Source organism: Megalops cyprinoides, chromosome 4 (assembly GCF_013368585.1).
Source record: "Megalops cyprinoides isolate fMegCyp1 chromosome 4, fMegCyp1.pri, whole genome shotgun sequence".
Lineage (NCBI taxonomy): Eukaryota > Metazoa > Chordata > Actinopteri > Elopiformes > Megalopidae > Megalops > Megalops cyprinoides.
Genome location: NC_050586.1, coordinates 19,800,147 through 19,826,774, shown reverse-complemented (window position 1 = coordinate 19,826,774; position 26,628 = coordinate 19,800,147). Strand labels below are relative to the sequence as shown.

Below are 26,628 nucleotides of genomic sequence, written 5' to 3'. Positions count from 1 at the left end.
AAACTCATAAAGGAATGTAGCTGCCAGTTGTTGTTTTTTATTATGTTTTATTTTTGTTTTTTTTTTTTTGTTTGTTTTTCTTCCTTTTTTGTGGTTGATATTATGGACAGGGTCGGCACTTGTTTGTTTCCAAGCTACCTATGCCACTCTGAAAAGTAACCAAATTGGGCAAATTGGAAGTCAGTTATGACTTGCGCTGAGGACGGGGCATACCGTTTGTGTGTAGGAGTGAGTGAGTGAGTGAATGAGTGAGTGAGTGAGTGAGTGAGTGAGTGAGTGAGTGAGCGAGTGAGTGAGCGAGTGAGCGAGTCAGTGAGCGAGCGAGCAAGTGAGTGAGTGATTGAATGTGTGTGTGTGTATGTGTATGTGTGTGTTTGTGTGTGTGTGTGCATGCAAGTCAGTTACTAAGTAAACAAGGAACAGTGAGAGAATACATTTTTTTGCAGTGCTCTGAAAGTCTCATCATCTTAACCCCTCTCTTCCCCACTTTGTAATTGTACAGTATATTCACAGGGCAATTCAATAAGCTTCAGGGCAATATACATTAACAGTCTGTTTACTTCAATGCCACAAGATTGTGACATTTCTACTTTTCCGCGAGTTTAAAGTGATTGACATTAGATTTCCTGATTGAGTACCACATTTATTACACAGGGCAGGGTAACTGAACAGTTTGAGACTGTGCAAGTGCTTTTCTCAGTTTTGATTCTTTTTGAGCTCACCTGCCTTGCACATCATGAAGTCATTCTGGCCACATCTGTCACAAACATTTTTCACTGTTTCAAAATGGACACTTTTCTTTGTGAGCACCAAGTTTCCACTCTCTAAAAAATATCCCTCCTTGAATCACTCTGCTGTTGGTTTAAGAGCTCAGAAAAGAAAAAAGTCATCTATCATTTGTAATAATTCCCTACCCACAATTCCACAGTGACTTAAGGGGTAGCACCATAGCCCCCACCTTCCCCAGGGACACAAAAAAAGAGTGAAATCTCCAATAAGCATGATCTTCCATCCCCACCATTTTGATTTATATAGAAATTTCACATCATTAAAAAGTTAATACATACAACCAGCACCATTTTTTACTATTATCATGATCGACACTGAATCAAAATAACTATGAATTCTGCATTTTTGTGGAAAAAAGAAGGGCTTCACTTAGTTAAATGGGAAATTAAGCAAGGCAAAGAAACCAGCACATTCCGGGTCTTGAAGTCATCTAGTCAGTCAAGACGGAAGAGCCACATCTGCCTGTGGCATTAAGTGACAGCGTGAGACAATTACGAACTTCCTGATGTTCTCACTGATTTTCACCTTTCATGCAGCACTACAAATGAATGGCCGCCATGAACTCTGTCATATTGTAATTACATTTCTCCCTATTGATTTTGATATTATCAACATCCACATTTGTAAGAATCTCTCGGGTGGATAGCCTAGCACCGGAAAGAAAAACCATGTCATACTGCACTGCTTTTCTTTCATGCAAGCACTGTGACTTTTCCAATTTGTACCTATTCATATGTTAATGCTTCTATACTTCTGAGTCAATTTCAGACCATCGTCGTTCTTTATTAAGTGAAATCTTCAAAGGGCAGATGAAGTCAATTGGTTCACATGGGAAGGGGCTGGTTCCTGTTGAAGAGGTATTGATGTAGTACAGTACTTATTTAGAGCAGGACATCAGTATTCAGTATACACATACAGACACAACACATTGGAATGAGGTGTTGTTTTCTGCTGCTAAGGGTTTAACATACTGACAACTGTAGACGGAAAAATCCCGGAATCACTCATGATTTAGTCATTATCCCTCTCCAGTTAAATAATCTTACCTAAATATTAAATATTTACATTTTCATCTCTCCCGATAAAGTTCCATTAAAACAAAAACTAGGTTTCAAGTTGTCAATAATCTGTTCTTTCTTTTTTTTCTTTAAAATCAAGATTAAAAGTGCTTTATAAAATCTTTTCTTCTGTATTTACAATTTGTATTAGGTAAAACTAAACAATAAAACCCAAAATAACAACAATCACAATAACAATAAGAATAATCATCATTATAATATAATAAATAATAATAAAAATGTAGATTATGATGTATGTGTAGGCAGCAAGCACACAGGGGCCATGGACAGGCACTGTTCAAGCCCTCCAGTCCACCCATGTGTTTGTAGCATGCTATGACTGTGACCAGTGTCTCTATAACATGAGGTATAGGGAGCTTGACCTCTTGAAAAGCACCAGCATCAATCAGCTTTGAGCACCAAGCAGTTTCTGGCCTACTGTAAACCAGTTGCAGCCCTATGCACGCTCCATAGCAGACACACACATAGCTAAGGGCTTAGGTGAGGGGCCGTGTCGCAGTGTACACTGCAACTGAACTGCAAGGAAATGACAGCACCCGGCTCTTTCTGCAGCCTGCATCCTCCTCTACGTGGGGCGGAGGACTAGGGGTGCTGTACCCTGTGTGGCAGGGCAAGGAGAGGGCAGGCTGACCCAGGTTAGCACCGACTCCAAGATGCGGTCTGACGCAGGGAGACAGGGCAGGGCCAGACCACCAAGGGTCACTCAGTACAGTGTCTTATGCTTAAGAGCTTGATAGTATTGGGGAAGGGGTTTCAAATAGGTGCTGCACAAAGTTATCTGAGAGGTGAGTCAAATTAAGTGCATCAGAACTGATAGCAACCTACAGGGGAATAGGAGTACACCCAAGTGAAGCTGCTAGTGGAGTCTCATTAACACCATGTTCTGTAGACAACTGTTAGACACATTTTTTTTTTCACACCCATAATGCTGTTTTCATACCAGCCAATCTGGTGCTAAACTGTAGGTAAGTGGGCTGTGTCTCCCTGCTCTCAGGCAGTCCTTGAATAGTTTGACTGCAGGCGCTATGACAGGGTGTTCTGTTCGTGACAGTGTTATTAGAAAGAGGTGCGGAGGCATTCTGTAAAACCAGTGACTGATTTGGAAGCTCACTGCACGTGGAAACACAGCATTAACTACAGTGCCTGTCACGTATAAACTACCTCCAATTCAACAAGGAGAGAACAACACACCCGTGAACTGTGCAGTGTAGCATAGTGTCTGCAGCAGAGTGTGAGCATGCTTAAAAGGCCAGCGATATTTCAGGACGTTAAAAAGAGCACCGTTGTTCGCGAGTGCGCTGGGGGCGTTACAGTACCCAAAACCAATGGCACCTGAATTAAGCGGTCTGTCTGAGTACACACAGACAGCCCCGGTGTCTCTGTCTGCCTGTGCCCACCCGGCTCCACCTGACTAAGGCACACGGTTCCGCACCTACAGCACCATGCGGTACAGCAATGGCAGCCAACACAGCCCCCTGGTGGCTGATCACGGCGCCTGCACATTTCCTACGAGAACAATATGATGCAGCGAGGTCTTCCAGTTCGAGCCGACCTGTGTAGGCCCCCCACTTTGCGTTCGGGGGGGGTGGCTGACTAGATCCTGGGACCTGTGGGTTGAAACAATAAGGCGTGGCTCTGTGTGAAATGACAAGGGCCTGTCTGTGTGTGTCTGCCTTCAGATAAGGGAGTAGGGGCAGGTGGGGGTAGGGGTACAGGACACAGGGCACCACGTCAGCACCATTGCACAGGAAAGTGTGCAGTCAAGTGACATCCCTTAATGATTTATGAGAAGAGCATGGCCTTGAGCCTGTGGATCTACCTTCACAAGCCTGCTGTAACAGTGTGCACTTCAAATGGGGATGGAGAAATCAAGGGCAAACCAGAGACACCCGTACTGTTGACATAGATGAAGGAGAAGCACCAGTGGAGAGAGGCTGTGAGAGTGAGGCTGAGATGGGGGGCATACTTAGGAGGAGGAGCAGCCCCAATCTGTCCCGCTCCCAGCAATGGGGAAGGGTGGGGGTCTTTGAGATGCCAGGCAAGAGATGGCGGGGCCCTCCAATATTTTTTTTCAATTACCAAAAAAAACAATTTCATTCTCTAGCAAAATAGACTTTACAAAAGCTCCCCAGGTCTGGAAATGTAAGAGAAGTCCTTAACAATATTTCAGTCCTTTTTTTCTGCGTTGGTTGTATTCAGTGTTTCAGTGGAAACCCTACCTCCCTTGATCACATACAGCTGGAGTATTTTGTAGTTAGTTGTAGTCCAGAGCCCCACCTCTGTGTAAAATGAAACAAAAAGGAATAAGGGGGAACAACAAATGCGGTGTGTTTCCAGATTCTGGGGGAGAAGAAGCACGTGTGACAGAGAAGGGGGCCTCTCCCCCTAAAAAAAAAATATTAATAATAATAACATTAAAGGAAACAATAATATTAATAACAAAAATCATCCTCATTATAATAATAACAATACCAGTAATAACAACATTGACAGTAACAATAACAATCATAATAATATTGATAATAATAGTAATAATAATAATAATTAGGATCATTATTGTATTAAGGAGAGGAAACAATGTAATCCCTCCCACACTGGAGAGAGGAAGAGCACCACAGGCAGCTTGTCCGTCAGGGGGAGTCCCAAACTGCCGCCAAATTTGAGGTAAAACAAAAGAAAAAAAAAACAAACCAAAAATAAGAAACCCCCCTACTGGTGAACAGAGAGGGTAAGAGCTGGGGTGGAGAGACCCAGAGGAAAGGGCAGAGGAGGGGTGACACGCATCCCCCACTCTCCCTCCTCTTCTTCTCTCTGCTGTGTCAGTCTGCTGCCCCTCACACCCAGCGGCTGTAGGGGCCGGTGAGCTGGGTGAAGGCGTAGGGTGACGCGGTGACCACTGAGGTGGTGTGCTGCGCAGGGGCCAGGCGTGTGACCGCTCCCTCCCTCTTGTCCTTGCCTTGTCCCGGGCCGGGGCTGGCGCCCCCGGCCGTCGCGCTCCACTTGCGCTTCTTCCCGTAGGCCTTGATGTCGTCCTGCGAGAGGCCGAGCAGCGCCGCCTCCTGCTGCCGCTGGCGCGCCCGCTCCGCTAGCAGCTTCATCTTGGCCTCCCACAGCGCCAGGCCGTGGCAGGGCTGGTTCAGGTTCTTGTGCTGGTAGAAGACGAGGGAGATGCGGGTCGGGTGGCAGCGGTTGGGCTTCTTGAGCGGCGTGGTGGCGTGCAGCTCCCGCCGGGCGCACTCGATCAGGATAGAGCCGTGGGCGGGCGCCACTGCCACGCCGCCGATGTTGGGGTCGAGGAAGTTGTGCTCGCTGTCGGACCACACCTCGTCCTCCTCCAGCTCACGCTCCGCCTGCTCCTGCATTTGGCTCTCGGCGCCTCCGGGCTCCCAGCACACCTGTGCCTCCGACTGCTGGAAGGTGTCGGGGAAGAGCCTGCCCTCCGGTGCTGGTGACGGGGTGCTCCCGGCCACCGAGCCACCGCAGGACTTCCAGGCCTTCTCCTGGAGCCCCAGCGGCGTGGAGCCCCGGCTCTCGCCTGCCTTATACCACAACTTGTCAGGAAAACCCCCAGCTGGGCTGCTGTGCTTCAGGCCAGGGTTATACCCAGCAGGCCCCATGCCCCAGGGCTTGGACTGAGGACTCGGGGACGGGCTATCCCAGTGCCGGGCATTGGCAGGAGGGTGAGGGGAGGGAGATGGGGAAGGTGTTGCCTTCAGGGAGGGAGATGGAGACGGGGCCAGGGAAGCCATGGGGCTGCTCGCGCCTTGGAGAGAGTTCCACTGCTGCGGGTGCTGCTGGGGGTGTGGATGGTGGTGACGCTGATGCGGATGCTGCTGGTGGAGCTGCTGCTTGTCTGGAGAGAAGGTGGAGGCTTGGGCGGAGGAGGAGGCCCGTTTCAGGCTGCTTTCCCAGGCGTCGGGCGCCAGGCTGCCGTTCAGCTTGTGCCCAGGCCAGGCCTCGTGCTGCGGGGCAGGGCTGGACTCTGTGGCACAGTGCTGCGGTGCCCCCTCTGCTCTGCAGTCGGGATACAGAGGCACGTCCACGGGCTCCTGCTTGATAACCGGTGTGGCTCTGCGAGTAGGATCTGCCGGCGCTGTCTGGGGCCGGGGTGGGAGGGCGTGGGGCTGGGCATTGTCGCACGAGGGTGTGTAGACACGCTTGGCTCTTTCACCAGTCGGCTGCTCAGGGTGGTCAGGGTAAGAGTGAGCCAGGCTAGCTTGCAAGCTTTGTACGTCCAGCTTCTTATCGAAGGAAGTAGCTGTGGCTGCAGTCTTGGGCCACGTCCCATTGCGGCCCTCGTAGCCAATGAACTGAGGGGAGAAGAGTGCATTTGGGGGGTAGTTGTAGTAGCCGTAGGGCAATGTGGACAGATTAGGGTGAAAGCCGTTGACAGGGCTAGGAGCAGGGGCAGGAGCAGGCCCATTGGAAGGGAGGCCACTCCTTGCATAGTAACCAGGGTAAGAATAGACGCTGTTCATGCTGTAGGGGTCAGTTCCCTGGTGGGTTCCTAGCCCAGAGTAGCCATCCAGGACCCCGTTGAAGGGCGGGAACCGACCGTCTTTCTCCGTCTTGATAGTAGGCTTCACCTCCTGTTTTGGGATTGCTGTGGGTGTGAAAAAAAAGGCAAATCATTAACAGACGAGACCAAGTTTTCTACTGCGGGCACTGCACAAACTCACACTAATCCAAGCGCACTTTGGCTAACAGACTCCCTGGGCGCACCTTTGTTGCCTTGCTGAGGGTGAGGGGAGCCAGAATGGCGCACTTCTGTTTTGATACTCTTCTCAGGGGTCTCTCCCAGCTTCTGCCCCTTCTTCTTCTCGGACGCTGCTTTCTTGGCCTCCAGCCTGCGCTGGCGGCAGGACTTGGCGGGCTCAGGCAGCTTGCGCACCTCGCGCCGGAAGTTGGTGAGCACCTGGATGGCACCAGTCTGCATCTTCAGGCGCTGGGTCTCCTCGCTGCCGAACTCGTCGGTCAGGGACACCTTGTAGAGCGGCAACACGTGCAGCTGCTCGTCCTCCGGGATCTGCCCCACCATCCGGTTGTCCTCCTTCGTCAGTGTGCACACCTGGATAAGCAGCACAGCTCTTAGTACTATTCAACGGCAGCACACACACACACACACACACACACACACACACACACACACACACACACTATTGTCCCAGTCACACCACTCAGATACACACACATAAAATATAAGTGGGGCTTCCACCAACTAACAAAAGCAAAAACTAAGAACTAAAGAACTAAACTAGAACTAAGCACAAAACGAATGTGTTCCAGCTATCATGCCATCACCTGTGTTGTCCTGAGACAGAATATTGATCTCACGCACACGCACACACCAGCTACTTAAACCAGATTCCTGGAAGACTTTTAGGCAGGAGGTTTTCAGGCTCTCTTAAAAGCACTAACACTCTGAGAACTGGCGAGGGAAACTAAATTGGTTCAATTAAGACAATAGGCAGTGGAATCCACTAGTATACTGCTCAAGTGGATAGAAAACCACCAGACACTGTAGCCCTCCATGACCAGAGTTGAGTAGCCCTACACTAAGAAATCTGCATCAACCCCAGCCAGTGCCAGGCTGAACTCACATGTCCGTCACTAGTTCACTGAGAATACAAGGTGCGCGTACCACAGTGCAGCCGTTGTACAGGTTGTGCTGGTCCTTGTGGGCATGAGCGCAGAAGTCCATACAAGCAGTGACCCCTGAGAATGGCCTCCCCTCCTTCAGACCCAACCTGCAGTCAGAGGCCGTCTGCTCCATGGCGCACTGCAAAGCACAAGAGATGGTGAAATACTTTTACAACAAAAGCATTACAGGGCGAAATCTGTCAATAAATCTGAGAGAGAATTTTCTGAGACATATTAACACAAATAGCAGGATTGTTGTAATTTATAGTTTAATAATACTATTAAAAATTACTTGCAATAGTACCATAGCGATCTGTGTGATAATAGCACTAGTAACTTCTTGAGAGCTTGTTTGTTATGATGAATATCATTGATGTCATAATAATGATATAATGAATGATAACAAATCTACTAACATAGATGTTCACTGTTCACATGTTCATGTAACATGTTCACTATTTGAATGTCATTGTGCGAATTGCTAGAACTCTCCAAGGTACAAAGATACAGCACAGTCAATGTTGTATCCACTGGCATCCAGGCACTTAATTAAACTTTTTTCTCATACGATTTTACATGCAACCTGTTTCGACAATTAGCCTCACATAAGAAATAAACTGTATTCTAACAACTTTTTTCATGAATTATGCAGTAATGCCCTCAGTCGAGTACCGGATTACATGTTGTACATGAGCCCAAATTGATTCTTGTAAGCAGACTGTTTCTTTCATGCAGTCTTTCATGCAGATTAAACCATGTTAGTATAGGAATAATTCATACAGTGTTTTATATCAATAAATGCTGTTGATTCTCACCTCTGTATTTCTCATGAGTAGAGGGCACAGTTTTTGCTAGTTAGCATATATTTCAGTCAGTGTTAACAGCAATGAAATGACCTTTGTATATTACTAGCCAACTAGCCAACTAGCCACTGAAGTGTTGCAAATGTTGCATACCACCATGGCTAAAGTGACTAATTAGCTAAGGGAGGACTACAGAGTGCAGACTTTTGAAATAGGCTTTTTGGTTGGCTAGGTGATCACCTAGCAACAATGCATGTGTTATGTGCTTAGATCTCCACTTTTCAATGTGGAAAAAGTCTGTAAATCAAAAAAAAAAATCTAACATTTATTTAATAAGGATCTGTAATACATTCAGTTGTCCATAGTATACTAAGTATGTTAAGTTCAAGGAATGCATCTTCAAAGCTACGAAAACCATAGCAAAATCCATAAGTAATCCTTGCATAACAGTAGGTTTGGCATGTTTCACATGCAGACTACTGAAATCGTATGCTAAAACCATCACCTTCACACAAGTATTACTTCACACAGAGCTTGTTGTTCCTTGTAAGGACGACTGACCACATGATTTGCTGAGTTCTTGTAAATCTGGTTTACAGACAATGGCGCATGGTCTTGTGTGTGGTAGTTGCAGTTTCACACGCACAGACACACACTCACCCCCAGAGGCTGTGATGGCCATATGCATTCCACACTGCCATATCCAAGGCAACAATTCATTATATTGTGGGGGTGCTGCATATCAGCTGAACTCACTAAACAACCATGAAATAGTATGTTTGCTTTATTAAGGGAGCTTATTTTATTGTGGATTCCATGCAGACAGTCTTGCATCAGCAAGCAGTCGCCTTGACAGAGTGTAAACTGTAACTAAGATAATGGCTGACCTTCGTCACACCCTGAAACATGGGAGCTGGCCATTATTAACTCTGACAGACAGCACAGACTCCTCCACACAGGCTCCATTAACAAGGTCACACAGCATGCAGTGCCAACCCCTCTCCAACCCCTCTAACTCATGCAGGCCTGGGATCCATCGCTGAGTGCTATGCTCCTGCTGTTGCTCATGTGCCAGGCTGTACCCACAAGTGTACAGCGGCACTCTAATGTTGCATGTGGCTCTGGGTCTTACCTGATTGCTGTAGGCCTGGGGGGCTAGCTGTTTGTACAGGGGGGCCACCTTCGTGGCCAGGTCCTGGAAGTTATCCCTGAGATTCTCCTCCTGCAGTGTCACAAAATGATAACACATGTTTTGTATCACCCAGAGAGTCACACTATAGAGTCCTTACTTATACAGGCTGTATATATGTCCTAGAAAATGTTCACACCATGACACTGCAGTGTTGTATTTGTTTGTCATGAAAAGGGCAGCAGCATGGGACAATAATTCAAGCAGAAGACCAAAGGTCCAATAAAAACAAAGCATGTGACAGACATCAAGAGTATAAGCGATTTAAGTACAGACATTTGCAATCAATCACTGCATGTATTGCATTTGGCACTGTGGGGCATGTGTTCAAGATATATATAATCAAGAAAAGAAAAATCTCTCCTCCACTCTCACAATCCCAGCCTCCTGTTCATTGCTTACCTCTTTGGGGTGGTCTCCTTGCAGCCGAAACTTCCGGGGCGTCTTGCTGCGGGCGTACTTGCACCCATTGAAGTACATACTCCAGGAGCACCCAAAGGAGAAGGAGGCACCACAGGTGTCAGGATCCTTCCCTTGGCACGCACAGGTGCGACTGCATGGAGGAGAGGGAAAGAAAGAGACATGATCAGCACAGTCCATTCCAGACTCCACTGCTATGCCCTTAAACTAACACCACAGCCTATAACCTAAACTCATTACAGATATTCTGTGTTCATAGTTCATCATTACTAATTACCATTACATCAAATGGCAGTTCTAACTAAACTGGCCTTAACCTTAAGGCCTTGCCTGCTTCCTTTGAGGAGTCTTTGAAGTTGCTTTGAAGGGGCCAATGTTAACATTACAAAAATCCACAACCAAACCGAGGTGCAAGTGAAGTGTGAAGCATTACTGTTCATCATTACTGTGAGAATGCGAATACCGGCAACAACAGGTAATCCTAAGCAGGTGTGAAACTTTGAAAAGGTGGGTTGCGGTTCATGACTGGTGACACAACATGCAGCCAGTTGGCTGGCCGGCCACTCACTCGTCGTTGAGCGCGCAGCGGCGGCTGGTGGGGTTGCCGAACTTGGTGAGAGTTTCCGACAGCTCGTGGTACAGCTTGTCGCCCAGTGCCCGCGGCACGCCCTCCCACGCCAGGATGAGTATGATGATGACGGCGTTGGCACAGTGGTGGCCGACGCGGTGACGCACCAGGCAGAGCAGCTTCTCCGCTTCGCTGCCGCGGCGGATCACCTGCAGCGAGAGACAGAGAAAGAAAGAGAGAGGGTCACGTCTGAGGATAGCACACATGCACTTAGCTGCACAGGTGTGGAGAAAGAGCTACACATGTGCTATCCCTGTCACTGCGGATCTATGCGACCGCATCAGTCCTGTATGTTCTGAATACACGCATTAGTAAGCTGACCACTGCAGTGCATCACTGCGGAAGTCCATTAAGTCACCTGTGAATGTGTGTGGCCCCCTGTAGCTTTTGTGGTGGTCAAGTGGTGATCAGCTCTGGTGTCACCCTGTCACAACTGCCAGCCTGTCCCTATTAGTCTCGTGCACAATCAGGCAGGTATGGCCTTATTGGTCACACCTTCCCCAGCTCCTTACACTACACACACCTGCATTCCCCACTCACTCTCCCTGTTTCCCTCAACCCCTGAACTCCACTCAAGACAGTAATTGTTTTGCTAATAGAATCAGAACTGGAAAAAAAATCTAAACAAGTCCTGTTCTGTAATCAAAAGACCACATGTTGTAACTTTGTTCATTTGAACAAATAACTACAGAAAACAAAGTAAGGAAAAGGACAGGTCTATAGAAAGAGCAATGGCTGAAATGTCAGCTTTAGATGTTCTGACATACACTGCAGGAACAAGCCTCCAGGCTGCACTAAGTGTCTGTGACAAGAGGCAGGCCACAACAAGAAGCTGTACAGTGTCCTGCACAGAGCAGCCCAGACTCACCCACTTGGCGATGGGACATCCCTGAGAGCTCTTCCCCTCCTTGCCTGTGTAGATCACCTTTTCAATGCGTATCGCCTCACCCTTCTCTCCATACCTGCGCAGGAACACAAAAGTGTAAATCTATTGTTGGAATGGTGTTGAAATGGGAATTGACGCAGACTCAAACACACATGAAAAGGCTTGGTTGTCATTTGGTTACTTTACCATGTTATTAACAAAAATGGTCACCCTCTCCTTCCCTGACTCTTGGTTTCTCCCTGTGACTGTGCAGTGTTCACATTATTCTGCTGATATTCACAAGGAGGTGAGAGTAGCAGCCTCCCCCCCTCAGCTGATCCTAAAGTTGCACAACTTGTTCCTGGAAGGGGGGGGGGGGGGGTCATAAAATCTAATGACAATATATATTTTTACAATTATTTTAAAATGTATTGGTGTCCCTTTTCTTAAAACTGTGTCTAATAAATGGGTCCAGCATGGTCAGCAAATTGGATTTTTCATTTTGGTGCACACTGCCTTTAATTGTCACACCGGTCCAGAAAACAGAGAATGCTACCCACAGGGGTGGGGCGACAGGGGTCAGAGGTCAGGTAAGGGTCAGGCTCAAGCTAGTGGAAGGTTTCGTCATTGCATTACCCCCCCCCCCCCCCCCCCCCAGCCAGCAAACAAAGAAAATTTCCCCCGCCTCCACCAGCTCCCCCGCTGACTCTCTTCTCTTGGAGGCCTAGTGAGTCACTCTGCCTTTACAACCTTTAGAAAGATGGCCAGAGTATATTCAGTCATTCTCTGCATTAAAACAATGTGAGGGGCCTACACCAGTTTAATCAGGATAAGTCCTGACCCCGAGAGCATCCAGGTTTCACAACAATTCCCATTCAAGCTGCTCTCAGAATGTGAAGACTCAAGATAGCGATACTAATGTGTCATTAAACCCAGCAAACAAGCTTACCAACAAAGGGTGGCAAACGACCCCTTGATTCAGTTTGTTCCCTGTTGCTTTGAGACTAAATTACCATTTTCCATGATCGAAATGATCTAAATATTGTCTAACTAAAACGGACTTGGACACATTTTTTAATCGGAAGAGTACGCAAACATCACAGGAGCCTTCCTCAAGGGATGTCTGAGGGCTGTGGGGCCATATATAATCCATACACAGTTAATTATTGAATATCAATTGTCTGCGTTGCCCACGGTAGCAAATACATGGCGCTAGCTGCAGTAAATGGGGCAGAGAGTGAGAAATAAATGATCAAAAGATCACTGCTCTGTGTTCTCATTTGTTCTCATCCTCCCTTCTCTCCTTCCCCCCCCCCCTCTCTTTCATTCTGCTGACGTTGTTATTTCCTCTTCCTTCTGTGGGATTCTGGGTCAGGGAGTCCCCATGGGACAGGATCACAGGGAGGGAGGGGGCGGGAGAGAAGACTGATGGTTTGTCCGCAGCTGTGGCTGCATCAGGCGCAGAGACACAGGGAACACAGAGAGGGACACACCCAGCTCATCTGCAGGAGCCAGAGAGCCTCTGGCCAAGCTCGTTATTGTACACTCAAAAGCAGGGGTGTGATCAAATGGCTCTGGACTGAATTTCAGGACCATCTATCTTGAGGAAAACCCTCCAGCCATATGCTTTCACACACTTTTCAAGCCACGAGGTTTGCACATGGTACTGCCTCAGAGTTGATTCAGCCCCTGTGTTACACTGTCTTTTTGCCATCTCTCACCTGCTCTCCATCAGCTCTCTAATCGAGGCCACTGTGGGACCTGCACCCAGGTGATTGTAGTACGGACCCTCATCCTTCTCCAGGATTTGCTCTGTTTGGGAGATGAATGCAATGAAAGAGTGGTAAGTGCCTGACATTGATAGACATATCAACCTTTTGCTCCCCCCCCCACAACACACACACACAAGCACACACATGCACACGCACACACCCCAGAGTCTCACTGCGGACCATGTTGATTCAGGTTCCCTGAGCGTGGGACTGATGAGTCAACGTCAAATGATTTCATAACAAGAGGACAAACAGGAAACACCCAGTCATGGCAGGGTGGCCTGGGCAAAACGGCAAACTAGCTCAGCGAGCGAGCGCGCAGCACAGGGAACCGGGGCCCGTGCAGCGTCTAGGCGTGCATGCTACAGCGGGGGCAGCGGGTGTGAGCGAGTCAGTGCGCGCGTGTGTGTGCGTGCCTGACTGAGAGGGAATTTAAGGTCACATTCCACCAAGAGAAAAGGGAGAGAGGGGCGTGGCTGGAGGCAGGAAATGATCTGTGGGAGTGCCTGCCATAAATGCTTTGCTGTAAGTGTGTGAGAGAGTATACAGTCCCTTTTTCAGCAGCGTACAGAACACATTACTGTGTTTACTTTTTTTTTTCATGACGCTCACCGTATGTGTGTTTATGTGTGTGTGAGATTGCTTTTGGTGTTTTTATGTTATCTGTACTGCCAGGCATGTAACTAGGTTACGCTATGGAAGCTTGGTCTTTTCTTTTGGCCTTTGCTCTTGGTAACAGAGCTCAGACAACAAATGTTCCCAACAGCTGGTGACCAGCAGCTGAGCATATACGGCCATGTTTGAACACAATATCGGAGAAAAGAATATGGACATTAATCCTGATAGTGAAAATGACACTAACTATCTAACTGATAACTGAACGGCATATCATGCTGTTAACATTGTCAGTTTGTTTACAGAACTGTTTGTGCGTTGCCTCCTCCTCCATCGCACAAACTGTTAATTGAAAGAACTCCATGACATGCATGAGTATAAAAAACTTATGTACACAAAAATGAAAAGGCAGACAGTCTGGGAGCTGGGAGGAGAGGAGCAACAGGGGCATGTGGACCCTGGACTCACTGATCAAAACACAGATTGCAAATCAACAAAAACACAACCCGGCTCAAAGTGTATTGGGAGAAACAGAGAGGGAGACGTTGCTCAAACCTCCTGCAAGCTTTTATTCAAACCATGCTGTTTCCTCATTTCATCACTTTCTCTTCCTTTTTTGCCAGGTCTATATAACTGCAATCACCCTCCTCTCTTCCCTGCACGCTGGCAGTGATCTCAGAAATGTCCTTGTCTGGCAGTGAGACTGGCTGACTGTAAATGAGCACAGAATGCGCCACTCCAGTGCTGTCTGGCTCCCGGGCCACCGGCAACAATGGAGGCCCTCTCACGGACCATTGTTCCCCCCTGCCTCTGTCACCGCTCTGTGCTGTGAGCTGACTGTAGACTAGCGCGCAGACACGGGGAGCACACGCATTCTCAGACACACACAAATAGCGTCTGGACAATGGTGCTGGAGCAGAAGTGATCTGTTATTAAGGAGCGGTACAGGTGGCCAACGGGACTGGGACCAGCGGAGGCAGAGAAACAGTCAGCGCGGTAATACTGACACCGCACGCTGCCAACGTGTTGGAATGTGTCATGTTGTGTTGCGCGAGCAAAAAAAGCCATTTAAGGTGCAATGTGATGGTGTGTGTGCATTGGGGGGGGCAGAGTTTTTAGGTCATAATGTCATTTTAGAGTATTTGTATTAGACTACACAAGATTACAAAACCACTGTAAGAGTAAACAAGCAAACATGTACGCTATAGACTGCACTGTAAAGTGGGATCACATTGTAGAGTGTTACTGTGTACAAAGAAAGTTGCTATTGTGGTTCCTGCCCTAATCCTCCAATGTGGTACATATACTCACAGGGCTAACAATAGAGGCCCTCAGCATACAGCGGTAATCAGATGCTGCTGAGCACTCACCCACACAGTCGCAGAGAGGGAATTCGGCCTGGCCCTCCTTGGCAGGCGTGTCCAGCAGGCTCTTGGTGGGCGTGTCCAAATAGCGCAGGGGTGACTCCAGGAAGCCCCGCAGGGTGGGGTCGGAGGGCGGGCCCTCTTTGGTGGGCGTTTCGTTCTCGTCCGGCATGGTGGAGAGGCAGGTGGTGGTGGAGAGCACCGCCACCCCTCCAGACGCCTCGAGCTTCATGCGCTTGGGCAGTGGGGAGAAGGGCATGGTGAAGGGATCCTCCAGGACACGGTGCTGCTGCTGCTGCAGGAGGGCCTCCTGGGTTGAGGGCAAGACCTGGGACTGGGAACTCTGCCCCTCGACCCCTCCGTCGAGCTCCTGCTCCACTGCCATCTCCATGACACCGTCCCCAGGTAGCGGGACAGAGCTCGCGGGTTCTCCCTCTATTGCGGTCCTAGCCCCCTCCTCTTCCAGCTCCATCTCCTCGCCTGCTGGTGGGGGGAGGGTGGCCGGGGCAGGCGGCTGATCCATAGGGGGTGCTGGGGGGCTGGCTTGTCCTGAGTTAGAGTTTGGCTGAGACTCCGCGACTGCAGACTGAGTTTGGGCCTGCTCTGGGGCCTGCGTCTGAGGGCTGGGCACTGGGAACTCCGCCTCAAACTGGCGGATCAGCTCCTCGAATTTGGGGTCTAGGGAACCGAGCCCTGCGAGAGAGGGTGATGACTGGGATGAGAGGGCCGCAGGTGTGGTGCTGGGCGCAGAGTTTCCCTCCTCTGACCCCACTGGGCCTGAGCTATCTGGATCGCTTTGGGGCGGAGGGACTGGGGAGGGGAGAGGAACGGAGGCGGGGGGAGCACTTTCTGAGACGGCGGGGGCGGCAGAGGGAGCAATAGCACTGTTCAAAATGGATTCCTGAGAGTGGGCTGGAGCCATGCAGCTCATGTCAGCCTGAGAGAGGTTGCAGGAGGAGAGAGGGGGGAGAGGTCCCGGCTCTGCAAAGGAGAGCGCGGGGGCAGCCGGGATGAGCGGGGGAGCGCTCTCGGGGCGGCTGGGCGGTGGCTTCTGCACTAAAATCTGGCTCTGGGGCAGGAAGATGGGCTGCGAGGCCCTCTGCTTGGGCTTCTTGATGATGATCTGCTTGGGTTTGGGCAGAGGAGGACCCGGCTGGGGGAACAGTCCAGCCATCGGCTGTTTGAGGGACGGGGACTGGGCACTCTTCTTCTTCTTGGGCTCCTTGGGCTCCTGCTTAATCGGGAGGGAGCCCTCGGCACCCCCCATCTGCGGCCACCACTTGCGCAGGTCCTGGAAGCCTAAGGGCGGGCGGTGGGGAAGGGAGGGATCGCTGGAGAAGAGGTTTCGCTTGTGGTGGAGGTGCTGCTGCAGCGCCGCCTGGGTCGAGTGACGGATGGCGGCACTCCCTGGAGACAGCGGGCGGCCCGGGTACTGCTGCTGCTGCTGGCCGTTCACCATCCCGTAGTGGCCCATAACGGCGCACGCTGAGCCCGGGTATTCCCCGCAGTCCACCTCCTGCTTGATCCGGGCCACCGCCGGCCCAGCACCTTTCTCCTTCAGGCCGTGGTGGCCGTGGTGCTGGGGGGCAGGAAACCTGAAGGCTGGATTCATGTATTTCCCGCTGGTGTCTCCCAGGAGCTGTTTCAGCTCCGACATGGGGTCACCGCTGCCGTGGGGTGGAGGCGGGAGGCGGGGATGAGGCTCTGACTTCAGCGTCATCCAGGGGTTCCTGGGGGAGGCCCTCTCGCAGCTCCCACCCGCGCCCGGCTGCCACGGCTTGGGAAGAGGGCTGCCCGCCGCGGGAAGGGGGCTGGGGAAAGGGGAGGCTGAGTTTAGGTGGGGAGAGGAGCGGAGGGGCTGGCCGTGCGCAGAGCCGGGCATCGCGTGGGGTGCAGAGGCCTCTGCCCGAGACTGTGGTCTGTGCTGCTCCCAGTAGAGAGGGTCCTGCTGGGGGTACAGTCCAGGAGGGACGGATTGCGGCAATGGGGACGAGGCGGAGGAAGAGGATGGGACCAGGCGGGTGCCGTGCTGCGGCTGAGGGAGGTGATGAGGAGGGTGGTGGTGTTGGTGGTTGGCAGAAGCAGCCTCCGCTGGAGGCACCACTGTCTGCGGAACAGTGGCAGAGAGCTGGGTCAGGGCCTCGATGGCGATGGCCGTCTGCAGGCTAATATTCTTTTCCTTAGCGATGGAGAGGACACTGGGTGAACATGGGATGGGGGCGGGGGAGCAGGGCACGGGGGCACAGGAGAGCGGGGTGCATGGCGCCTGTTGATGGGGGCCTGGAGTCGGGGAGGTGAGGGGAAGATTGGCTCCATTGAGTTGAGGAGGTGGGTTGGAGGAATGGTGCTGGAGGTCCGAGTGCAGTGTGGCAGCGGCTTCCTGGCCGTCTGCTGCCTGCTTGATCTTCTTCTCCAGCCACTCCAGGTAGTCGGGGCAGTCTGGCCCATCGCAGTTGCAGTTGGGCGGCTTGTGGCCGTGCCGCGCCTGGCTCAGTGCTGTCTGCAAGGTGTTCAGGTCCTCAGGGGGGCAGCGCTCGCCCTCTGCGGCCCTGCCTACTGGCCCCGACTCCGCCCCTCCGCCGCCCATCTCCTGATTGAACTTCTCGTACAGCTGCGCAGTTTTCGTCTGTGGCTCAGGGAGGGCAGAGGGCGGCAAGGCGCCCGCGCTGGCGGAGAAAGCCACTAAGTTCCGGGCGTCCTCGATGTCCGCCTCGTTCGCGGAGCTCCGGGCACAGCGTGCCTCTCCGCCGCCCCAGCAGGACTGCAGCTGCTCCTGCTGCTGAAGGTGCGCCGTCTTGCCCTGTGTGGGACCCCAGACCGGCCCCATCGGAGAGCATCCACCTCCGACCGCCTCCTCTTCCTCTTCATCAGGGCGCCTGCTCGCCCCATTGGTCAGCCCCAGGTTCAGCACGCCTTCCTCCAGGCGGTCATGTGACCCAGTTTCCATCTGGCCTCTTCTTCTCGGGCCATCCACTGAACCCACCCCTGAAACAGTCTGTAAAACATACAGGGAAGGGAGAGGAGGGTACAGGACAAAGAGAAAACCATTAATTAATGTAACCTAATGTATTCATTCCTATTAATTACATATCTTGCAATTCCAAACAAGAATCCTTATTTAACTACAGTCTCTCAGTTGGTGACATAGTGACACCTACAATAATCAAAAAATTCCAAGCCATATCACTTTTCTGTACACAGCACAATTATAGGGCCAGTGAAATAACATTTTGTTGGGCCGAACTTGTGGATAAGCTAAACTTGCAAAATTTAGCTTATCCATCTCCCTAAATAATTATTACTCTTTATGATGCCCACTGTATAAAACACAGTATGATAAAGACGAAGTTACAGATGTTATAGAAGACGGTTTTTAAATTAAAAATAAGATTGATGACAGGCGGTATACACAAACAGACTTTATTGCAATTGCATATAGGTGACTACCAGGGACGTTTAATGTTGCCTTTAAGTTGGCTGCATAAGATTAAGAAATTAGGGACTTTCAATTCAACATCAAGCTTATCACTTGAGCTTGTTTTCTCCTGAATGCAGCACACTATTAAATTTTCATATTTGCTCATACTGTAGCATCAAGTCAGTTGGTAGACACAAAAGGAGGCTTGCACGAATCCCCCTCTAAATCCTTGTGTTAATGCACAAAAATATTTGGGCCAGGCTGTATTTGCTGCATAATATTTTGACCAAATAAGCTTTTGAACTGCATGGTGGTTATGGTCAGTTTTATCATTCAGGTTTTTTTGTTTTTCCAACTGATACAGAACATCTGCAATGTGTGATTATTGACTCTGAAGCTGACCTCCTATTCCCCTAATAAATTTCACCTCTTCTTCTAGCCTCTGTCTATCTGGATGTTTCTTCTCTCAGGGCTCTACATTTCTCTTGAGAAAGAAATGTCTAATTAAATGTATGATTATCTATAAAACACACACTGTTGCAGCTGAGTTATTTTTGTTTGCATTTATTTCTTCAACATGTTCCACAGTGGCCAGTGAGCTAGCTAAGTCAAGGTGATGGTTTGTTGAACCAACACACTGAAAGTGTCACTTTCCGGTGGCGTTTACTAAAGGTGTGCTAGCTAGTTAGCCATCTGTGCAAACTGGAGTGCAGACACCAGCGACCAATGGGATGATGCAAATATATACCTTTTTACCTTCAAATGATTCCATTTTTGAATGCATGCTTTATTTTCCTGCTAATCATATTTAGAGATAGTAAGTTAAATAGCTAGTTAGCGACAGATGAACACGTGCATACATAGAAGACTCTATTCTGAACTTACTTGATTACCACCTAGTTAAAACAATAATGCAAAAATATACTAAAACAGACCTTAATGCAACTGCTAATGTGAAATGACACATTAAACACTGCATTTACGCACCTGAAGCTTTAAATACAACATTATAAGGTGCAATATGCATCTTGCCTAACTGTCATGTTATCCAACCGAGGGAGAAATTGCAAATGCTGTAATGCCATTGGTGGGGCGGTGAATCCTATCTTTAAAGCTGAAAGTGGTAGATTGAGACATGCAAGAAAAGAGAGGAAGAGGCGGGTAGATCCCAGACATCTTAGATCGGTGCAATGACATGGCCTATCTGAGTCACAAGGACGGAAAATGTTGTAAAAATCAGTAAAGACTCAGTAATGTGAACCGTAACACAGTTTTGGCTCCATGATTCACTCCCAGAGTAGGGTTCTGGTGTGTACTGGCCCATTTCTACCACCGGCCTCTGTTAATAAATTGCAACAAAGCCATACATAGAAAAGGAAAATACAAATAAATATTGAAACTTCAATTACAACAGCTTTTGGATTCATTCATCTTATATTACCTGCCCATATTTAAAGCTTTTGAACATTTTTGACATTAACACCTCAATGTGAGCATGGTTTAATGGCATTTAAATGAATGCATCACAAAATGCATTCATTTCTGTCACTACTGTATGTTCTTATTTGTCCTCCTCTCTGTCTGGCTGTGAGGTAAGAATCCATTCCTTTGTCTGTTGATCTAGTCCTTGGTTTCCCTCTCACTCCCACACTCGCTCTCCTCTTTTTCTCTCCCCCTCTCTCGTTCTCAAAGTCATGTCAGTTTCCCCTGAATGGGCTTCTGGTTCTCCTGTCGTTTCATCGCACTAGAGGAACCGATACACTCCAGATCAAAACGGCATCACAATAAGACAAAAGGCCATTTATGCAACATATTAGCATCAGGAAGACAAAGATAATGAAATGTGCAAATAGTCTTCACCTGTAAACTGTGGAAGCCATAAATACAGTGGTTTAACTGTATTAATGAGATGATTTTTGTCCAGGAGCTTCATCTCTCAACTACCTTATGCAAATCCCAATACAGGTTTCATTTTTGAATGAATGGCTCTGTCTGAAATTTGACAAGCAAAGCAGGGCTTCCAGCTTCCTGGTCCCGTGCACGTGCATCCTTCTCTCTGCACCAGACTCTCTCAGTGAGAGGTGCTCTGCACACCCTCTGCACACAGCCACAAAGGACGGTCACAACTGTTTGTGCAGCACTGCAACATCCACACATGATATCCCAATGCATTTCACTGAGACGTCTGTGGACCCCATCGGTTCTACATTACTCTACCATGCAGTGGTGAGGCATAATAATGTGGGCAGATAAAAGGATCTAGATGAAGAGACCATATCATGTGTTTGCTGATTCAGCACAGCTCCTGCATATTAGTACCATTCTGCCCACAGGAACAAGTGCACATGTCTGAGATCAAAAGCATTTGGCATTTGCTGAGCGTGTGGAAGAAATAGTAGTAACAGGAAATAAGAAGGGTGACAGGCTCAACATGGAAACGCCGCCACAATGATGCCGATGATGACTGTGGTGGTGCGACCTGTCCGACATTCACATAACCTTTGATGACATCATCACTTACTGTAAGCAGACAATGTGTAATGGTTACTCAAGAATATGAAGATGTGATAAACCGGTGGGCAGTGAGTGATAGGAATGGAGTATCCTGTGGAACAAATAATGGAAAATGGCAGATAAAGGGCCAATATAATTCTCAACACCATGAATCTTTTCCAATCACCTCTCTCTCTCTCTCTCTCTCTCTCATCTCTCTTGCATTTCTAAAGTCGTGTAGACATTGCCATAATTAGACCCAAACAAATAACCCCTTTAAATGTAGTAACTGAAACCTGAAAAAGCTGGTCTCTGAGGACGGACAAGATGTATGTTTGGCAAAGTGTTAAAAAATTTGGTGTAGTGATCTGTGACCAATAGGGATTCTCTCTCATTTTTATGTTGTATGCAAACCTCACAAGCCATACACACATAATACACTCTCGTAATGTTGAACATTAAATTCATAGGGTACACAAAAGTTATATTTACAGTAAACCTTCCTAAAATATTTACAGTACACACATACCATACACTTGTTAAAACTTACCATAATTTTGTAAAAGAGGGAATTTAATTGTACTGATTTGAAAGTCTTTACAGCCACACCAGCAATATGTAGAATGAAATGCAAATACTACAGATTTGTAAATGACACCACATATGTTTGAAAGCCATATTGGTTCCTCATGTGTATGGAGTATGAAGGGGAACTGATAATACATGAATGTTGGTAGAAAGAAATTGTTTTTAGAAACAGTGCACTGGCTCATATATATATATTAACTGTATGAAAAGAGGGTAACAGATGGCCTTCCATTTAATTATTCACAATAAGTGGAATTCTTAAGGTTCCTCTCTTCCTCTCTCTATCTCTCTCTTCCGCTCTCTCTTTCTATCCCTGGGTCAAAATGATTAACGTGTTGTGAAAATGAAATGGTTTTGAAACATGGAGAAGTGTGAAGAAAAGGGAAGTAGAGAGGAACAAAAAGAAGTAACAATCATAAATGTATTCATTTTAGTGACCAAGTAAAGAGGATCCTTGTGTAAACCTTGCATTGCCAAACAGGGAAACTGCAAAAGCACAAAGTCCAACAAAAATGGAAATGTAAAAGTAAATTATTTTACATGGAAATGTAAAAGTAAAATATTTCAAAGTTTAGCTCTTTGAAAAACTTTCCAATAGAGAATATTCATTAAAATTATACTTTAGGCGCTTTCACACTAGGTAAGGTCCTGAACATACTATAGACTTACAAGGTCAACAGAAGGAGCCCGTGCAAACAGAATAGGTTAAAGCAAACTCATGTCCTTGTAAACAATGATTAAAAACCCCAAACCTTGTGAACTAAGACAAGCTGAGCTGTCTGGGGATAAGCACTGGTAATTACCATAATAATCTTATGAATAAATGTACATACACACAAATGGGAGAGTGGTAGAGAACACTATCATTTTGAGAGGAAACCAGCATTCAGCTGTGTCTGGTTACCATTCAGTTATGACCAATGAGAGCAACAAAGTCACCGGCTAGTCTTTCTGTCTACTTACTGGAGATCATGCCAGTGTCTCCAATACACAAAAACCATGATCTTGTAATCTCTCAGACGGCTTTGCTGTAATTTCATTGGTGGAATAATTGACTGTGGGAAGGGGGCAGGATGTTCCTGTGCCCCTCAATCTTTAATTTATTGAATGGAACCTTGTGAAGTGTCTAATTATTGGATGAGCCGGTTGGGCAGACTCTTTGAGTCCACCTTCTGTGCACGGTGTCTGGATGGCCTCCCAAGGGGTTTGCCGCCGCCGCTGAGCAGCCTGTCTCAGATACATCAATGCTGTCCTATCTGTGTGAGAGCTGCCAACGCCAAAGCAGGAGCACTGCAGTGTCGAAACAGGGAGGATACAAAACCACTGGTGCACAGCCCAGTGTTACACTGGCCTCAGTTCCTCTTTCTCACGGCCTACACGAACAAAACACACACATACACCACTCTCACACACGCACACACACACGTACACACACACTCCAAAACACACAGAGACTCGAACACACATACAAAAGACACACACACACTCGCACACACACACAATACATGTACATACACACAAAACACACAAACACAAACATTCATACACACAGATACACACACACATACTCATAGATACACTCAACCAGATTCACACTGAGATAAATGCACACAGAAGCCCAACTATGCACTTTAAACACGGAAATAGTCATGCCGTATCACACGCGAATGGCGGCACGTTTTGAACTTTTGCGAATTTGAAGAAATTAAGCTACACAGTACCAATAGTTGCCACACATTATCCGTCTCAACACGCGATCACAGCTCAACTAAACCCACTCACGCAAGCACGGCAGCACGCAACTAGCGTACACTTGCTCTCCGCACGTACACACATGCACTACCTTTGCGCACCTACCACAGTCCCTCTGACAGGAAAACCACGTGCTCAGGCAGCCAAACAATTTCTAGCGTGCCGAAGCCACCGCTCCAGCCAGGACATACGTACGTACTCGCACGCACGCAATACTACGAAAACATCAACTCGCCAAACCAGAAGTGACTGCTGAACCGGTTTGAGACCACGTTTCCTGAGCCTTTTAAACTCTGGGCACATAACCAATGCTAACCCTACAATTATCAATACTTCCAGCTCTAGCGAAGCCCAACAGATACCCCTCAAGGTTGACAGCACAAAGCAAGGGGGGGTGGGGGGGGGGGTGGGGAGGTGGAGGGGACGTAAAGCCTGGGAGTAGACAGCTGAACACAAATCCACAGTTAGACACACGACACCCCCTCCCCCCTTCCCCTTCCTCCCCTCCCTTCCCTTTCGCCTTCAAGAAATCCATAAGAGCAATACAGAAAGAAAAAACCCAGAACAGTAAAGACAGAGACCCAAACTACTTACGTTCGTATGGACGTCCTGACACAGCTATTGGTGAAACAGCAGAGGGGAGAGGAGAGAGAGAGGTGCATGGGATATAGGCTCGGGGTTAGTGAAGGGAGGAGAGCCGGTAGCAATCTGGTGTGGGTTTCTCAGTCAGTGCGGCACGCAGACACACAAACACAGACACTCACGCGCGCACACACACACACACACACTCACACGCACGCACACCTCCCCCCACGCACGCTCGCCTCCGTCTCTCCTTACCGCTGTCTCTCTCTCTTCGCTCTCCTTTTTCCTCTCTCATGATCTCTCTCTGCTCCTCCCTTTGCCTTTTTCCTCTCTCCCTTTTTCTCTCTTGCTCTTATTCTCCCCGTCTGGTTCTCCTCGCAGCCCCCACCTCTCCCCCCCCTGCTCTCCCTCCCTCTCCTTCTCTCTCTCTCTCTCTCGCTCTCTCTCTCTCCCCCCCTCTGTGTGTGTCGAGCTAGAGAGGCCATTATCTGAGGCACAGTGGGCACGTACGTTGGAATGGAGGAGTGTGCAGTGAGCAGGGAGAGGGGGAGGGGGGACGGACGCAACCAGCGGCCGCCACAGCAGTTGCGTACGGCGGCGCACTCGCCACCCTGTCTATCCCCACCTCTGGAAACAGATGCGTCCCGGCGGAAAAAAAAAAAAAAAAAAAAACACGTTAATGTGCGAGTGTATGTTTAGCTGTTCTTGTGATTCTGATTTCTGAGAATCAGGTTAACTGCGGCAGCTGCAGCTGCCAGTGGCAGGCGAAGGCAATCTCAGCCCGCTGCGACATCAACAGGAAAATGAAAAAAAAACAAAAACTAGAAAACAGAAAAAAAGGTCTTTAGATGTGGTCTGTTTGGGTTTTTTTTTTTTCTTTTTTAGTTTTTCGTCCTAGGTCCGTTTTTTCTTTTTTTTTTTAAATTGTCTCCCTCTTCCGTGGTCCACGGCGCTTTCGATTTGGATCCCAACCTCTACACCTCCCTCTCATCGCTCCAAAATAACTACCTCCTCCTCGTCTCCTTCTTGCTCTGTATATCTGTATGCTTGCTATTTTATCACCTACAGCTGCCATCGAACATTACCTGTAGACATGGAGGGGAGAAGACGGGAAGAACCAAAGGGCCTCAACGAATGACCAAGAGCGGCGATGCAGGGGAGGAAAAATGTCTCCCTCACCATTCTCAACCATGATGGTGATGTCATGGGCTTTAGACAGTAATACTCCCCAAATATCTTAGCGTTTCATCATTTCGGAGCATTCCGCAAACAAGCGCAGTGAAGTGAAGGCACAGAGGAAGGACAGGGAAAGTGAGAGAGTGAGTAAGATCCAGAGCATGTAGATTTAGCTGGGCAAGTCTGCCGGTCAATGACAGCTCCTCGATTCAAGACACAGAGAGGGGAGGACACTGGGAGAGAGACCAGGAGGGAGAATGAGAGAGAGGCGACAGGCAGACACTCACACGGAGACACGGAGCTGCCGCTTTACTATTTTGGCTTCCGTTTCTCGTTTCTTCGGCTCCATTGCAAGAGAGAAAAAGAGACAAGGTGAGCGAATAAGGAGACAGAGAAACAGCGGATTGTCGCTTAACAAGAGTCCGAAGCTGTGTAGGGCTGGAAACCATGGCAAGATAGAGAGAGACAGAGTGAGAGAGAGCGTGAGAGAGAGAGAGACAGACAGAGAGAGAGAGAGAGAGAGAGAGAGAGAGAGAGAGGGGGAAGCTCAACAAGGAGTTTGTTTTTCCTGAACACAAACATTTTCCTCTATCTCTCCCCTCCTGACGCTCTTCCTTCCTCTCTCCACCCATTCCGCCTGTCTCTCCCTGTGTCCCTCCGTCTCTGGTCCTCCCCTCTCCACTCCTCTCCTCTAATTCCAGCCCTTGCTCCCTTCGTTTATGCTCCCTCTCTCTCCCCTTTGCCGGCCGCCCTTCCTCTTTTCTCTTCGCTCTCTCTCCATCCACACCGCTGTTGTTTTCGAATAAAAGATATTCGGAGAAGGAAAAAACACCACTGGCTTCTCCACCCAGGTCCTCGTCAGCTCCTGCACGGCGCTGCTCCCTTACTATAACGGGGCATGCACAATCTGCGCAGCGCGTTGGCTGGATTAACGTGAGCGGAGCGCCTCTCTTCCCTCGCGCTCTCTCGTTCACTCTCTCATTTTCCCTCTCCTTTTCTCCCTCTTTCTCATCTGTGTCACCGTTGTGTGTCACACAACCCCTAACACAAACACAGCCCTAGCCAGAGCAGAGCGAGAGAGGGAGAGGTGTGTTACGTCACATGGTGAGGAAACACCAATGGGAGAGAGGGGGGGAGAGGAGGAAGGAAGAGAAACGGCGCAGTTATGACATTGCAGTTACATCATCAAAATCTCCCAGTTCCTGACAACAATCCCCCCCCCCCTTCCCGCCACCCTACCCAACTCTAGTGGGTTGTTAGATCATATGACGCAGCGTGTAGGTGTCCCCCCGACACACTCTCACATGCACACCCACCCTCCCCACTCTCGCTCTTTCTCAGTGACACAGCATTTCTCGCTTTCTCAGCAAACTTAACCCCTCTCTCCCCGACGCTGTCCGACTCATTCGCTCAGCACCAATGGGAAAGCGACAAAAAAATGCAGCATAGACG

General features: G+C 48.8%; 1 protein-coding gene across 4 annotated transcripts in view; it reads right to left on the bottom strand.

The window, feature by feature from the left end:
- Positions 1-4,375: 4,375 nt before the first annotated feature.
- The window catches only part of tet3 (tet methylcytosine dioxygenase 3), a 35,283-nt gene continuing 13,030 nt past the window's right edge, over positions 4,376-26,628 (bottom strand). For 3 of the 4 annotated variants that reach the window (XM_036526367.1, XM_036526368.1, XM_036526370.1), the window contains 9 exons: positions 15,171-18,159; positions 13,135-13,225; positions 11,417-11,510; positions 10,489-10,697; positions 9,903-10,053; positions 9,444-9,533; positions 7,510-7,647; positions 6,591-6,936; positions 4,376-6,471 (listed from right to left, as the gene is read on the bottom strand). In XM_036526367.1, the coding sequence (XP_036382260.1) occupies positions 4,703-6,471; positions 6,591-6,936; positions 7,510-7,647; positions 9,444-9,533; positions 9,903-10,053; positions 10,489-10,697; positions 11,417-11,510; positions 13,135-13,225; positions 15,171-18,111 (5,829 nt within the window). In that variant the 5' untranslated portion in view covers positions 18,112-18,159 and the 3' untranslated portion in view covers positions 4,376-4,702. Of the gene's footprint in view, positions 6,472-6,590; positions 6,937-7,509; positions 7,648-9,443; positions 9,534-9,902; positions 10,054-10,488; positions 10,698-11,416; positions 11,511-13,134; positions 13,226-15,170; positions 18,160-24,009; positions 24,281-26,628 lie in introns of those variants that run through there. The other variant, XM_036526369.1, reaches the window with a different exon arrangement.